The sequence below is a fragment of the Balaenoptera physalus genome, assembly GCF_965194825.1.
Source record: "Balaenoptera physalus genome assembly, chromosome: 9".
In the NCBI taxonomy this organism is placed as follows: domain Eukaryota; kingdom Metazoa; phylum Chordata; class Mammalia; order Artiodactyla; family Balaenopteridae; genus Balaenoptera; species Balaenoptera physalus.
The window spans coordinates 98509135-98526287 of record NC_138888.1 but is presented as its reverse complement, the minus strand read 5'-3'; the positions used below and the strand labels follow the sequence as shown (position 1 = coordinate 98526287).

Below are 17153 nucleotides of genomic sequence, written 5' to 3'. Positions count from 1 at the left end.
AAATGTCCTCGCCAAGTTTTCATTCACTGAGACCTAACACCTCCCAAGGATTAGACCCATCACCCCCTTGAGCAGCCTGTACTATCTTTGAGTGACTTCAAACATGTAAAGAAGAGAAAAATAGGCAGTCCTTACCTGTGGCAAATACTGACTTAGAGCTTATAAAATGCCCAGCTGTAACCTAAGGGCTAGACACCTTGAAGTTTCATAAGAAGCTAATAACTTATAGCTAGCAACTAAAATCCCAGACTTGAAAGCAGAGGGGCTCCGCGTCCCACACCAATCAAGTGGAGGCTTAGAGACAAAGCCCGGAGACTGAACTGAGCAAACTCCAAAGCCAGCCTCAACTCAAGGCTGAGACGAAGCATCTTGATGCCACAAATTTAGACCAAAGCAGACTGAAAAGAGGGGCCGTATCAGAGAGCCGAAACTTTGGCAGATGGAGACAATGCGCAAAAGGAAGCAAACCAGCCAAAAGCTAGCATAAACACAGAAGGAACCTCTCGCTTACCAACCCCAGATCGGACAGGTGAGCCAGGACCAAGAGGGCAAGTCACGCTCAGAGTGTGCCGTTAAGACTCAGGTAGACAGGAAGGTGCTTTGCATTGACCTGTGCTCTTGCCTTTACTGGACACACACGCAAAACGGCAAACCTTCTACGTCTCCAAAACTGAGTGTGTGTCTGTCTCATCTGGACAACTGTCCTTCCCCACGGTTACTTTCCTTTGGTCGGTGTAGAATTATAGCATTGCTGAGGATTAACCTTAAACACTCCCTCCCCCACCATTTCGTGAATGGAAAGTATAAAATCAGGTAGTGTCGTCAGAGTGCTGGGAAAGCTCCCACGTCCACATCCGCAAGACAGTTAACAGCCCCAAGTTCTAATCCCCCTCTGTCCACCACTGGATAGGACCATTCTCTCTGACTTAGGCGTTAAGAAATGCCACAGAGAAGGCCACGCAAAAACATTTTTTAAAATGATGATTTTTATTTGGAATTGTGGTGACTCCTCCTACCCCATAAGAGACCGTAGGGCCTGGTGACCCGGAAGGGCAGACGTCCTTCTGCCTCCTGCCCAGCTACTTGCCGTTGGCCGACGTGTTACAGTAGAGGAAATCGTGTTCGTTTTAATGAGTTTAGGGACAGGTTGCATACTGTTCGCCTCTTCTCAGACTCTTCTTAGAGGGTTTTTAAAAAATATTTGTATTATTTAACGGTGTTTGGGGGGAAAAAATTTTCAGCGCTATTTCCGTATTTTGTTGCAGGGCATTCTTGGCTCAGGTTTTGCATTAAAAGTACAAGAACAGCACCGCCAGAAGCACTTTGAGAAAAGAAGGAACCCAGCTGCCAACCTCATCCAGGTAAACGTCAGTGTACTGGGGAGACGGCAACACCTGTTTCTGCAGGCGCTGGGTCGTGGGCCGGTCCCTCTGTGCCCTTGCTTAGGGGAGCTGCTCTTTGGTTTTGTTTTTAAAAACGAAGCTGGAACTTACTGTACAGTCTTAGATTTGCTCAAGTGCCCCCCACTCACAAACAGAAAAGAATACTATGTATTTTCACCCAACGGTGCACGCTCTGTGCGGATTAACTAACGGCACCAGCAGAGCCACGCCGGGGCCAGCAGTCGTGTTGCTCCTGGAATGCCCTAGTATGTCTCATGAATTACTTGGTGAAGGATCATTGCTCATTCAGTGATGGAGCAGAACACAGCGTCGGGGCCTGCCTTGCAATTACCTTCTGCCGCCAGGTGTGTGCCACCGTTCTGAGGAGCAACATACTTGTTTAGAATGTCAGGGTTTAGTACTCGTGGAATCACTTGTCATGCCATCTAGAGCAATAACTGGAAATTCTTATTTTAAGAGCTGGAATTATGGGATACATCGATGTTTGAACATATGAAGTAGTAAGCATATCATTTGAAGCTAACTCATAATACATAGGTTGTTCAGCATTTAATCTTCGTTTCAATAACTCAGGATTTGCTTCAGCAGTAAAAGGAATGCTTCTCCTTTTGCCATCCATACCTTTTGGGAATAGAACCACCCTAGAAACAGTTTAAGAATGACAAAACATGTTTTCCTCTAGATCCATGCTGTGAGTTCGTGTTTAATTGTAGACAACATGATTATATAACATCCCTCTATGCCAGGCAGCGGATGCCCGCGACCTGTAGAACCAAGGGGCTCAGGGCGGTGACTGAGGTTCCTGCTACAGTAGCGGGCCCGCTGTTCTCACGAACCTTGCAGGTTCCCGTCGGGGCTGGAGGGCGGCAACCACAACACAACCCTGACCCCGCAGCCTCTGCCTGTGGCCGCAGGGTGGGGGGAGGCGGGGAGGGGCTGCATCAGGAAGGAGACCCCTTTGTATCTGTGACTAAATGAGGGTATTAGTGTTTAGAGCAAGCTGTGCTGTGACTCCTGACCGTTGCACATGACGTGTAACGCACGCCACTGAGAGGCTCTAGTTTTAAAAGTTCCGGGTTTTAAAGAGGCGTCAAAGATAAAGTAAACTTTGTTTTCCTGAAGGAAAGATCCCTGAGTCGTAGGAGTTGAAGATCTGAGGCCGAATGACAGGGCCATGATGAAAAGGGGTGTCACGCACGCCGCGGTGCACACAAAATGCCCCAGCAGAGAGCCTCCACCCTTTGGCGCTTCTTAACTGCTTATGAGGTGTCCCCATACTTCTAATGCATTTTTTTTAAATTTATTTATTTATTTATTTTTGGCTGTGTTGGGTCTTCGTTTCTGTGCGAGGGCTTCCTCTAGTTGCGGCAAGTGGGGGCCGCTCTTCATCGCAGTGCGTGGGCCTCTCACTATTGCGGCCTCTCTTGTTGCGGAGCACAGGCTCCAGACGCGCAGGCTCAGTAGTTGTGGCTCACGGGCCCAGTTGCTCCGCGGCATGTGGGATCTTCCCAGACCAGGGCTCGAACCCGTGTCCCCTGCATTGGCAGGTGGATTCTCAACCACTGCGCCACCAGGGAAGCCCTCTCCTTGCTATTTTTATCTTTCAGTTGCTCTTTAACGTATTCACCTTTCAGTTCTGGAAGAATGCTTTCCGGCCTGTGAATGCAGAGCTACTCCCTGGGTTCCTTGCATCCATTCGGGCAGCAAGCCCTGTCCACACAGGGAACCAGTGGTACACCTTACACATACCTAGGCTGCCTGCTCTCAGGAGCGTGGCCGTGCTGTTGGCATGGAAAAAGTTCAAATTTACTTAAGATCCTCACGAAATTATTTACTGGCCTTTTGTATTGTATGTTTTCTCAATCAGCATGTACTCGAAGTACAACCACTTCTGTGTACAGGTCCTTGATACTTCTGGGTATAAAAGGGGACTGCATCAAAAAAATCTTAGACCATCGGCTGTCCTGTTGGAGAGTGAGCCCTTTGCGGAATTTCTGAGGCGTGGATCCCTTGTGATGACACAGAGCTTCCAGCTCTGCGGCCCAAAACAGTTGCCAAGAGCTGCAGGTGGCTGTTTACGTTTAGAAATTCAGTTCCTGGGAGGCACCAGCCACGTCTCAGGTGTTCAGTAGCCATACACGGCTACTGGCTATCGTACTGCGCAAGACAGATACAGAGAATAATAGGAGGGACTTTCTGATCTATCTCATCATTATTAACTACCAAATTGTGCAAAAAAAAAAAAATTTCCAGTTGAACTTGAAAACAGAATACCATTCCTGCAGGCAATCTTTGGACCGGAGGCATTTATACCAACAGCCTTTGGCCAACAGCCAAAGCAAGGCAAGGCCTTCCTCTGAGGTCAGCCGTAAAAAGCGAAGAGGCTGATTGCAAAGGTTATTTAAAGATCTAGATTTTTATTTTATGGAACTGAGTTACTTAATATATATTGCGATCAATAATTGAACTTGTACCAAGGTAGGTAACTGTGGAGTGAAATCATTAATTGTTTTTTTACTTAAAACTCTAACTTATGTGTTGTTCTGAACAAAAAAGAATATAAAATGAAAGGCTTGAAATGTTCAAGAATACCTTTAAATCTAATCATAGTTTCATTAATTACCAATTTAAAAAGTGATTGTTCCTCTGTCCAAATGTAATTTATTAGACATAAGAATAATGATATAATTATTAAATGTATTCATTGTTTTTCCTTGCTGTAACCCCTAGCCAGAAGTCAGGGCTTTAAGCTTTAGATTATAGATGGTAGACATTTATTTTAAGGATGCTTTAGATTAAGCAACAAGCCTCATTTGCTGATCCACGCATTTTCTTACGCAATAAACCTGCCTTGGTTTGCTGATCACACAAAGCATCAAGACCAACACCAGTCTCGTTTGTTTGGAGCCAGAGCTGCTGTCTTTGTAAAGGGCACTGGAGATGCCCAGATTGCTTTGTCGTTCAGTCGGTGAGACAACTAAATTAACCAGCATTTCAGGGTTTTAGGGAAAAGCTTACAACCCCAGCAGCTTGCAGTAAACTCAGTTGTGTCAACATCTTTGCATGATTCATTTAAATTAACTTTTCCTTTCAAGCAGAGCAGTCTAGGAAAAGAAAGCAGCCCTCAGCAACGTTTTGAATACCTGCCCCAATGTCACCACTTTTATTAATAATGCCTAAGACTTGTGAAGTGCTTCTATTCACAAGTGTGCAGAGTGTTTCTGCTACATTATGTCACTTGATCCCCAGGACAAGCCTAGGGACTTGGCAAGAGGTAGGACTCAGGTCACTGGTGTCGGAATCTGAATCCAGCACTCAAAGCCTCATATATACATCACTGGAGCCTGGGGATTAGCATTTCAAGATCCTTCAGAAGTTGTGTGTGAGCAGTTTCCTTCTAGAGAGGTTGGACCAGTTCAGGTTGGAGCCAAGGTGCTTTATTGGAAACAGAAACAGGGGAATTAAGTACAAGTTTGTGAAATGAATGCTGACAGGTGGGCTTATTTTCCTGAGGGAAGAGAGTAGAAGATGCTGCTCTGGGGAAATTAGTTGGCCCAAAAGAAAAACAAATTATATATTGAAACTTTGGCTTCCTCTAGTCAAAGAACTGAGCCTTCCAAAGTGAGGCCACTAAAATAAACTCAAGCCACATATACAGAGCTTATACAGCCTTTGTAATGCTTTCATCATGAATAAGGACAGATTCAGAAAAAAAATTCCTAGATGTGGAAAACATGAGAGCAGAAAAAGAAGAAAACAGAAAAGGAGATAAAACTGTGAAAAATCTCCCCCAAAATAGAATAAAAAGACAGAGATGAAAAATAAAACAAAAAACAGTAGGAAAATTGGATGACACTTCCAGGAGATCAAATATTCAGCCAACAGAAGTACCTCAAAAAGAATACAGGGAAAGTAAGTGTGTGGAATTTTATCAACTAAATATTATATTCTGGTTCCCCAAAAATGAAGGGCGGGAGGGGCCACAGTACAAGGACCCCCAAGGACCCAGCACTGTGAACAAAAAGGCTTCACACTGAGGATGCCCGTGTGAAATATGAGAACTCCTGCGAGAAAGGGGATCCTAAATGCCTTCTGAGCAGAACATACCCAGACGGTCCAGAATCTGCATTGCATGGATTTCTCATTAGTAACCTTAAAATTAGAAGACAGTGGAACAATACTTTCAAAACTATAGAGGAAATTTATGTCCAATCTAGAATTCTATATTCAGCCAAATTATTCATGGAGTATGGGAGTAACATGAAGACTCTTTCAGATATGCAAAACCTCAAAACTTTACCTACCATTTACCCTTACTCAAGAAGCTAATATCACATCTTCTTTATCGATTCATCTACCGATGGGCACTTGGGTTGCTTCCGTGTCTTGGTTGTTGTGGATCATGCTGCAGTGGACATAGGGGTGCAGATATCTTGTTTTCTTTTCCTTTGGATATATACCCAGAAGTGGGACTGCTGGATTATATGGCTGTTCTATTTGTAATTTTCTGAGGAGCCTCCATACTGTTTTCCTTTGCAGTATATATACACAATGGAATATTATTCAACCATGAGAAAGAAGGGAATCCTGCTATTTGCAACACACGGATGGACCTTGTTATTATGCAGAGTGAGAGAACCAGACAGAGACAGACAAATACTGCATGGTCTCACTTATATGTAGGATATGTAGAATCTTTTATATGACTTTAAAAAAAATTTTTAAGTCAACCTCCTAGAAACAGAAGCAAAAAGTGGTTGCCAGGAGCTGGAAGGTGGGGGAAATAGGGTAAAAGGGTACAGACTTTCACTATGAGATGAATATGCCCTGAGGATGTAATGTGAAACATGGTGACTATAGTTGATAACAGTGTTGTATAACTGAATCTGCTAAGATTGTAGAATTTAAATGTGCTCACACCAAGAATAGATACCTGTATATGTATAACTGAATCACTTTGCTGTACACCTGACAGTATCACAACATTGTTAATCAACTATACTCCAATATAGCAATAAAATACAAAGTCTTTAAAAATGCATTTCAAAAAAACCCCCAAAACAAACAAACAAAATGTTCTCACACCAAAAAACAAACAAGCAAATAAATACGTGAGTTGATGGATGTGTTAATTACCTAGATGGGGAGAACCCTTTCATAATGTGTGCATATATTAAATCACCATGATGTAAGCTTAGAAGATCTCACAATCGTATAGGCCAGTTATACCTCAATAAAGCTGAAATGGAAAAAAAAGAAAAAGAAAAAAAGGAGAAGCTACTTGGATAGAATTAATCCTCCAAAACAAGGAGATGAACCCAGAAAGGAAGGAGACATGGTGTCCCGGGAACAAGAGATCCCACCCAGGGAGGAGTGAGGGGATCTCTAGGCTGTTGCTGAGGGGCAGTCCCAGGGCCAGAGATGCAGGGCCGGAGAACAGAGAGCCGGAGGGAGGTCGGCAAGGAGACACAGCTTTCGTGATGTATCTGACAAATGGAATTTTAGAGTTCTGTTGGAGAGTTCAGGAATGTTTTCCTCATAGGTACATAAAGGCAAATCAAGAAATTAAAATAGGGCAATACTAGCTCCAAGAAAAACCAAAATAAATTACACGGGAAAGAAGGAGTCAATGGTACATCACATTGCTGAGCTGGGAACAGTAGTTACGTGGTCAAAGTAATGCAAACACTAAGTAGTGTTAACTAACTAAGCACTTAACTAAAAGTTAACTAAAATTAACTAAAAACTGTTGGTGGTAGGATGAGATCAGGGGAAGGTGTGTAAATGGCTATGTCACTATCTTCCATGGTAAGAAAATTAAAAACCTCAAAGAAATATGAGAACAATCCTTAAAAATAAGGACTCTTAAAATTAGAAACAGAAGCTATAAAAGTTGAAGGGGTTGCCACGAAGGAACAAAAATGAGTGAGAAGTACAGTGGGGAAAGGGATTACTGGTTTTCACCCTAAATCTTTTCATTCTCCGGCTTCTTAAATTCTACACCTTGAAAAAAATCATTCCATGTTGATTATACCTTTGGATGTTCAGCTGAAATTAAGGTTTCCAGAAAGGGTCAAATGTGCCATAGCTGTAATGCTCCAGGCAATGCAAACTAAATACTCCCTAAAACGTAACTATACTGACATTGCGCTTGTAGCTCCAGACCAAAGTGGGAACTTGCTTGGCTACCTTGAGCACCAGGGTCGCATAGTAAACGGTGAATTTGGCTTTCATGTTGCTTTTTGGTGACTTTTCCTTGGGAGTGTGTGTGCCATGTAAATTAAATCCCTCTGGGCACTTTCTCTTGCCAACCACTGTGTGATTTTAGCTCTAAGTAGAGGAACGTCGGCTCCGCGATCACATGGTTGTGGCCTTGGGTTCAGCTTCCAGAAGCTGAGGGAGAGCTGAGGCCAGGACAGAGTGATTAGAGGGTGAGAATAATAGGTACCCGCTCCTCTGCCACTCGACTGCGGACTGGTATTAGCCCCGAGGGAGATGCCACTCGCCCTCTGTTCCTAATGAAGGGAATAAGAGCCTAGCTGTTGAGATCAATTTGATAGAAAAAGAGCAAGAAGCCAGATCTCATTGTTAAGAAAATTTTCAATTTTCTAAGCGTGGCCACTTTCGCCCCCAGTTCTTTATAACTTTGGCAGGTAATGTCTTGGTCCCATTTTTTGTCGTATTGTTGTTTGGGATTTTTTTCCGCTGATATCTAATAATGCCCAGGCCTGCTGTGTGCTTCTCACTTCTACGTGAGCCCTGCTTCCACAGTATCCAAGTCCACATATATCTGATGCCTTCTATTAAAGCTGTTTAATTAAAGCAGCACTCGCGAGGCTCTGGCCTTCACTGCAGAAGAAGCTGCGATAATAAACCCATGTGTCTTTATTGATTACTCTGAATCACTCTGTAGATTGTGAGTGTACAGCACTTGCCAAAACTAACATTTCAAGGTGATACAGTGACAACTGCTTTGTTCTCTGTAAGATGCCAAGATGCTTAGCATACGTTCTGAGGGATTTGTAGGTTCAACCAACATGAGCCATGTGATGAAGGCTCCAGGCAAGGAAGCTGGCTTCAATTATTTAAACCTTCCTTAATAATATAAAAACCCTCAGGTCCTACCATATATCTTCCTAGTTTTTTATATCACTTCTTGAACATCTTATTGAAGTATAAGGTGCATAGGGAATGCAGCACAGACCCTAGAAAACTGCGCTGCCGGAGAAAGAAGCAGATGGTGGTCAGCACCCCATGCACCCTCGCTCCACCTCCGTCCCTGGGGGAGCTGCCCCGCTGCCTTCTAACTGCAGGGGTCGGTTTCCCTGCTTTTGTCCTTTATGGAAGTGGAGTCCCACCACAGGTACTCTTGTGTGTCTTGTTTCTCGCACTCAGCAGTATTCATGGAAAGTCCATCCACACTGTTGGGTGTAGTTGTAGTGGACTGTTGCTGTGGGCCGCTCCACTGTGCCAGCAATCCACAGCTCACCCAGGTACGGTCCTGCTGACGGCTGCTTGAGCATTTCCAGCTTTGGTTTATCAAGAGTACTGCTGTTTAGACACAGAAGACAAACCTGTGGTTACCAAAGGGGAAAGGTACGGGGGAGGGATAAATTAGGAGTTTGGTATTAACATGTACACACTACTCTATATAAAATAAATAACCAACAAGGACCTACTGTATAGCACAGGGAACTCTACTCAATACTCTCTAATGGCCTATAAGGGAAAAGAATCTGAAAAAGAATAGATATATGTATATGTATAACGGAATCACTTTGCTGTACACCTGAAACTAACACAACATTGTAAATCAACTATACTCCAATATTAAAAAAAAAAGAAAGGGTAGTGCTGTTTAGACTCGCAGATGGAGAGAACAACTTAGTGGTTACCAGTGGGGAGAGGGAAGAGGGAGGGGCAAGATAGGGGTAGGGGATTAAGAGGTGCAAACTATTATGTATAAAATAAATAAGCTACAAAAATATATTGTACAACATGGGGATTACAGCCAATATTTTATAACTATAAATGGAGTATAACCTTTAAAAATTGTGAATCACTTTATTGTATACCTGTAACTTATATTGTACACCAACTATACTTCCATACGTAAATAAATAAGAAAATTCATATTAAGATTTTAGAAAAAGAGTAGTGCTGTTTTGAACATTAGAGCACACATCTTTTGATGCGCTTATGTAAGCATATTTGTTGAGTATACATGCAGGAGTGTGTAGCTGTATCACAGGGTGTGTATACTTCAGCTTTAATAGGTACAGCCAAAGTTTTCCAAATTAGTTATGTCAATTTTTAACTCTTTTTTTTCTGCACACATGTATTCAGTGATATTGTCAGGAAAAGGAATATTATTAGGTCACTGTTTTCTTCATTGTAGGTTTCAAAATCATGAATGATGGTAAGACAGCAAGGGGCATGACCTGTTTATATGAAGTAGTCACACAAAACAGAATGTTTTGATTTATGAATTATAATAAGAATGTTCCTCTCAGGAGAGTGGCGTAAACACTTGGTCACTAGAGCTGTTTGCAGACCTATTGCAAAGGAAGAGATTCACCAAAATCTCTATGGAAAGTAAGTTCAGGCAACCTCTGAAGTGGACAGTTCAGAGGGAAGCTGTTCCAACAACGGTCACCCAGCGGTCAGCAAAGGACCGTGGAGGGATTCGAAGACCAAGAGCTGGGCCACCTGAAGTGATGTCTCACCTCTGCCAGCCTTGTGTTAACCTCTTAATTTACCTGAGCCTTTATTTTCTCTTCTACAAAGTAAGGGTCGTAAGGGTCTTAATCCACACTCTGTGGGGATTACATGAAAATACTTTGTATTATATATATATATCAGGTAGAATTATATGAAGTACACAGAGCTTGTGTTTCACATCAAAGAACTATAAACGTGTTCTTAGACCCCAGCATTAAATCGTTACGCACTTTCAGATCATACTCCTGAGGATACATTTCCCCACCTTGTTTTAGGCCTGCCTCTCATCTCCACCTTCGTGGTTAGACTTAGAAGTACCACGTGGTTCGACCGCAGGGGATTTCACTACATCATTAACACGCCCTGGTGGTCATCAGTTTACTAGTTAATTTACTAGTTGCCTTATGGACTGCCAGGGTCCTTTGCCTCTATCTTACAAGTGGCGATTAAGGGCACGCAGCGGCTCCCGGGACGCACAGTCACTCACACTCGGGTAGCTCACCTCCCACGTCTCTCCCTAACCAATCCCAAGACTCCTCTGTGTTATGCTTTGTGGTACTTCTGCTTCTGATGTGAGTTATTCTGAAAAGCAATTCTATGGATGTGGCGGAGTATATTTCACAGCCAGGCGAAAACACCCAAGCCTCTTCACCCTCCGGACAGTTATCAGGGCTGAACATGGCAAGGAAAAGATGCTTAATCTGTATTAATTTACTAACCTCCCTTTTCATTGCATTCTCTCTCCTCCTCTCTCTTGTTTTTCTTTCTTCTGTCCCCGCGTATGCCGCGTGCAGTGCGTTTGGCGCAGTTATGCAGCCGACGAGAAATCTGTCTCCGTTGCAACCTGGAAGCCGCACCTGAAGGCCTTGCACACCTGCAGCCCCACCAAGTAGGTGTCAGTGCGACAGTCGGTGCTGTAGTCGCGTTTCCTTAAGTTTGTAAAGCAAACCACACACACACACACACACACACACACACGCCCAGGTGTCGATTCGGGGCTTGTCTTATTCTCTGTTGCTCTTTGAGAGAGTCAAAGCTGTTTGGTAACAACTCAGGTGCAAAACTAAATGGATTCTGTATCATTCCTCACCATCCACAGACTGGGCTTAAATATGAAAAGAATCTAACCTCTATAGACATTTATTTTTACTATTTCATGCTTCTTTTCTAATATCTCATTTCGTAAAGCCCACCAGAACTCCTAAGGTAGGTGCCTTGGTTCTTGAAAAGCAATGACTGTTTAAAACTTCCCCCATCCCCTGACCCCAGGCGGGGCTGCTTGGGGAGCATCACGTCTGCACATTTAAGTCCCTTAAGGTCATTTCTCCTCGAGATCCCCTTACAGGATGGGCCTTGGGCTTTCACTTGCAGATCAAACCAACATCAGAGGTGATAGGACCACTCAGAGTACAACTTGGAATTAACATTCAAAATTTTAAAGAGATGTTACTTCCATTCACATTTCATTGGCCGAAGCAGGTCACCCAGCCATGCTTCAGCTCAGGGCGGCGGGGCGGGGGGGGACCGGGAGGGAGGTGCAGCCCCCCTGTGCCTAGAGGGGAGGGGGCTGGAAAGATCGTGTACAGGCCTGACGATTGCCGCAGCATCTTTAATTCCCAAACAATCCTTAGTCCCGGAAGCCGGGGCTCCAGCGCAGCTCGCAGACTAGACCATAATCACCATTTAATGAAAGAAGTCCTCGGTGAAACAAGCAAAGCAAGTAAGCCAGGGACGGCCCCCCGTCGGTCCCCCGGGTTGTGCAGAGCTCTCGGACGGCTCAGCTGGCCTCGCGCGTTTGAGCGCCTGCTGTCTCCTTTCAGAGCCCATCAAGGCCTTCGTCCCAGTGGCTTCACGGGATGGGAGGCAGCTGACTAGCGTGACTCAGAGAAACCTCTTCCTGCCAAAGCGCAAGAGAACCAGCCGGGGAGGCCCTCACGGCCGGTTCTCCGGAGCCGCCGCCTCCAAGGAGGTCTGCGGGGCCTGTGCACTCACGGGATCTGTCATTTTGCTTCCCTGCCCGGCCCTGGGCTTTGGCTTCCCATCCACAAGGCGAAGGACCAGAGCTGGCCAAGGTCACCTCTGACCCTATGGGACACGCCTTCTAGAGGTCAGGGTCAAACCTGCGCCAGCACCTGCGACATAGAGATTCGTTGACCCCAGGGTGTTAGAGCGGGTGCGGCCTAGCGAACATATGGAGGAGAAGTCGCTTTGCATTTAGATCTTAAAATGTAGTGAAATTCCCTTTTTGAGAATTAAACCCTTTCTAGGGTGTAGTATTTTAAAACAAAAAGGGAATCTAACTCGTGTGCCATCTGTTCCTTGAGGGTATGAATCAAAACGGGAACTGTATGGAAATTGTACGTCTCGTCTTTATGAAGGTTGCTAGGTAATGTGTAAAAAGGCTAGTGGGAAAAAAAAAAAACCAAAGAAAGTTCCCGAGTGACAGGAGAGCGTGGGCTATTATTTTATTATATGTGCTTATTTGGCTTCCCACTTCCTGCAGTTTTTGGAGTAAAAGTCATGCTGCAGCCTGGAAAAACTATTCCATAATGAGTCAAATTCTCCCAGTGCATAAACTATTATTTTACTCCCTTAAGCCTCTCTTTTTTCTGTGGTTTTCCCTGTTTTCAGCGGGGACGGAGGTGGAGGGACATGCGTGCGGACCCCTGCCTCCATCCTGTCCCACTGTAGCTAGCAACCCTCAGCCCCACTCTCCTCTCCCTGCGCCCTCCTTAGCCTCTGGGTCTCGGCCTTATTTACTGAGGAGCACGGCTGTGTGCCCAGAAGGGCAAGCAGTGTCCCTGCACGTCTCCCTTCAGCCATAGTTTACTGTTCCAAACTGCAGTGATTCTTGATCTTTGCTTTTCTTTGTTAAACCATTAAGAACATGGTGGTAATTATGGACTCTTTCCCAAGAAAAATATTCAACGCATAAAAAATCAAAACTCTGCCTACAAATTTTAATGTATTCACAAACTCCCTGAAGCCGAGTTCAGAACCTTTGCTCTGGAAGCAATCCCGCCTTAATCAAATGTGTAGGTTTGTGAGGAGAATAATTTACAGTGACTTAGAGGGTTCGTTTTACATTTATAACTAACTGGCTTAGTGAGTGCAGGGTGATACAGTAAGAAATAGACCAAAACTTCTTCCTTACATCGTGTATTTCCTATGACGTTCGGGGTTGAAGAACTTCTGACGGGAAAGATCGTTCACTCTTCCGTGCGTTCGTGCAGTCAGTGCTCATCGAGCACAGTCAGAGAGGAAAATTTTCCCTCTGCCCTTCTGGGTTCTTCTGTCTGGTCTAAGGATTAAATTGGCATGAGACAGATTAACAGGAGAAAATCAAACCAGAGTTTAACAACATGTATACGCAGGAGAGACCCAGGAAAACTGAGTAATCCCCCCAAATGGGCGAAACCCTCTCGTTAAACACCATCTTCAGCTAAAGACAAAGGAAGATGTTGCGGGCGCTAGTTTGGGACTCAGAGTGGGGAAGGGCAGTTCACACGGGGATGGGAAGCGGGTGTTTCCTGGGCCAGAAGAGACAAGGGACAGAGTCCCTCCGATGGAGACACTGTCACCTCCAGGCCCTGCTGAGTCCCCACCACGCCTGGCCCGTATTCCTTACAGGCCTCTCTGGTGACAGCTCTCTTCAGGGGAACAGGCACTTTATCTAAATTCTTTTAGGCAGTTAAGGGAGAGATAAGAAAAACTTCCTGAGACTTCGGTCTCTTAAAAATAATCAGCCTGAATTTATCCTCACGCCAAAGCGACACACTTTGGGGTGCCAGATTCTGCTCCCCTATAGCACCTACTGTGTGCACGGCACTGTTCCAGGCACAGGGAACGCAGCAGTGGGGGAGAAAAGCCAACAGAATCCCAGGCCTCAGGGAGTGCATGTTCAAGAGACACTAGGAAGAGACAGTACAAATAAAGAAGCAAAATATATAATAGAATAGATGATGGTAAGTGCTAAAGAGAAAAGTAAAGTAGGGAAGGCATTGCGGGAGCGCTCGGGGCTGCGGTTTTAAACAGCTGGTCAGGGAAGAGATTGTATTAGAAGCATCAGCAGCGTCGATGACGTTATCAGTAAGAACACCAGCCCGTGCCCTCGTCCCCCCAGTTTAGAGACACAGTGGGATGCACTGACTCTGATGCACTTCTGCATCCCAGGGGGTAGAATGGTGTGACAGCCGTGCGGCCTGGGAGGGGCCAGGCTGCTGAGACCTGCTGGGCACTCTCCTTTCCGGTCCAGTTCGTCTCTCACGTGCACTTTGGAGGGCTTAGCAGTTGCTATTTCCAGGTTTTGTCTTAACAACAGAAGGATTTAGAGAAGGAACTCACTTCTTGATTTTCATGTCAAAGGGAGTGAAGGCTCTGCAGGGGTGAAGCACAGGTAAATGTGCTATTCTGGGAAATGAGTCAGATCGTTTATGAAGCTTCAGGGAGTCTTCAAGCTCCCAGGGTGCCACGTGGTACCTTAGGGTTAGAATTCAGAGATTACCAACTCCAGCGCCTTCAGTTTATTCATAAGAGCACCGAGACCCGCAAGAAAGCAAGACTCCTGCCCAAGGACACAGCGCATTTACCCCATGCCGTGTTGCATAGACCCGAACGTGCTAAAGTGGCTTATTAGACAGACCACCCAACACTGAGCTAGGTTGTCTGTGTGCCTGATGTCCTGCAAGGGCATTCATACTTTGTACAGCACAAAAACAAAATCTGCCCCAACAAGTGACGGAGACACAAGACCACGGTCACAGATGAACTAACCCAGATTGAGTCTGCCTGAACCACAGGGACTCCAGCTTCAACACAACCCACACCACCCTTCTAACCGTCTCTGCTGATGCTGGTTAGACCAGAACCACTCTGCCTAAACCATGGATGACTTAGGCTGATGAAGAGGCTGTAGTTTTTGGTCACATGTGGGCAGTATTGGTGCTGTGCTAGCTATCTCGGGTCTGTACCACCAAGAATATATGTCAGAAAGTTGGGTACGTTTATGATAAAGTGTCTTGCTTGTATGGCTCTTGCTCGAAAAGGATTAATTAAGGTACTTCATTCCCCAGTCTCCAATTTGGTCATTATCAAGCGCTATAAATGTATTCACCATTTATCGTCATTTTTCTTCTGTCTGCACGCACCTGGAGGAAAGAACAAGGGGAAGCATCAAGCAGGTTTGTGATTTCTGTTCTGCTTCATGTTTGTTGATAAATCTGATGCCTAACAGATGTTTTAACTGTGTATCGTGTGCGTAAAATCAGTCAACAAATACAAGATGGTTAAAAGGGACCTTTCACAAGATTGCCTGCAAAGGTTGCTGTTTTATTGATTTTTTTTTTCCCTCCCTTGGGAGCATAAGTGTCTTTCCCTAACTCACTCACTGCTTTTTACAATCTGCAGAGCACGGGATGTTTGGGGTAAAAATAATAATTATGGTCTTTGGTTGTTCCTTGCTACTGTTTTCCCAGACAGAAGTCTTACCCAAGTATTCAAATCCCATGAAGCAGGATAAGATATACTCCCCTTCACCAGGGTCCTTCTTTTAAAGTGAGAAACGGTATGGTTTGGGGAGGGGGTAGGAGTGAGAGACAAAATGAACACTGTGTCCAGGAGGTAAGAACACTCCCTGTGCGACCTCTCCCGCTCATTCAGAGCTGAGGTCTACTCAGGTGATCTGATCCAAAGGAATAGTCCCCCTTCCTTTAGGAAGAAGGTAATCCTCCTGGACAGTTCACCAGATCAGCTACACTGTATGGTCATTCTTTCGTGCCTTAGAAGGAAATGCTGTATCAGACTGAATAGCAGAAAACTAGACCCAGAGGGAAAAGGAGCTGAAAGAGAACATTTTAATCTTTGGGTTCCTGAATGCCGGGGAAGGTCTGGGTTTGGGAGCAGAACGCTGGAGGACAGAGCAGGCGGGTCCCAGCACAGGTGGGGTAAGGGGGGACAGAGGCAGAACCAGCAGGGAGTCCCAGGCACCTGGAATTCCTCTCCACAAGGGACACAGGGCTTTTCCTGTCATTGCCACCCGTTCTAGTAACGAGGAGACACAGGCAACCCCTGCCCAGGGCTGGCCAGGGGTCGTTCCTTTAGCTCGGTACTGATATACTAATGAGACATTTATTCATGTCCTGAAATCAGTTTTGAGAGTTCTCTTGAGGTGGTAAGTCTCTGGGTCATCCATTTCTGCATTATCTTAATTAACACTTAAAACGCTTACGATCCGAAACAGACGCATTCGTTTACGATGGGAGGCAGGCACGGTCGGACGCACCCACTCCTCCAGGGTAGGGAAGCCTACACAGGGCACGGTGCTAGAGACCCTTCTCTTACGTGGCAGATAGAGAGCAGAAGACATGGGCTATTCCTGGGTGGTATTTCCAGAAAGTTCTAATAGCTTGAAGAGTTGCTCCTCTCCATTTTAGAGATATTTGTGCCCAAAGAGAGGTTCCGGGCATTAGACCCTGGAAGAGGCAGGCTGAATAGCCCTGCTATTGAGGAGATTATCTCAAAGAGGAACCTATCTCAAAGGAGATTGCAGATTATCTCAAAGAGGAACCTATCAATTTACAGTTAATGTTAAAAAAAAAAAAAAAAAAAAGAGGAGCCTATCTCCAAGTCCTAAGGGCAGAGACCCTCTTTGGCAGGGACTGTGCAGCTACCTGAGAATCAGGTCCCCTGTCTCGGTTTCCTCCTCCAGAGGGGACGTTTGCAAATCGCGCGGAGGTGTTTGCTTCAGCGCGGCCTCCATGGCGGCGCGGAGCGAGGGGCCACCTTGGGCTGACGGGGGTGCTGCCCTTCTTCCCAGGTCACCGAGGCAGAGAGCACAGGCGTTCAGAACCCAAGTGCTCCAGCTGCCGCCCCTCGGTCCAAACACGAACCAAAAAGACTACAACCAAATGTTTTAAATGCCATGATGTTAAAATCTGTTCTGCATGCTTGGGACCGAGGCTGTCAAAGATCACTCCCCTGTAGGCAGGTATACATGGCATATACACGGAACCACTGAGCTGCGCTATTGAC

General features: G+C 45.3%; 1 protein-coding gene across 4 annotated transcripts in view; it reads left to right on the top strand.

The window, feature by feature from the left end:
• The window catches only part of KCNQ5 (potassium voltage-gated channel subfamily Q member 5), a 567853-nt gene that overhangs the window by 481881 nt on the left and 68819 nt on the right, over window positions 1-17153 (top strand). For 2 of the 4 annotated variants that reach the window (XM_082474193.1, XM_082474191.1), the window contains exons 7-9: window positions 1266-1361; window positions 10919-11013; window positions 15278-15304. In XM_082474193.1, the coding sequence (XP_082330319.1) occupies window positions 1266-1361; window positions 10919-11013; window positions 15278-15304 (218 nt within the window). The remainder of the gene's footprint in view (window positions 1-1265; window positions 1362-10918; window positions 11014-15277; window positions 15305-17153) is intronic. The other 2 variants (XM_082474194.1, XM_082474192.1) reach the window with 1 other exon arrangement.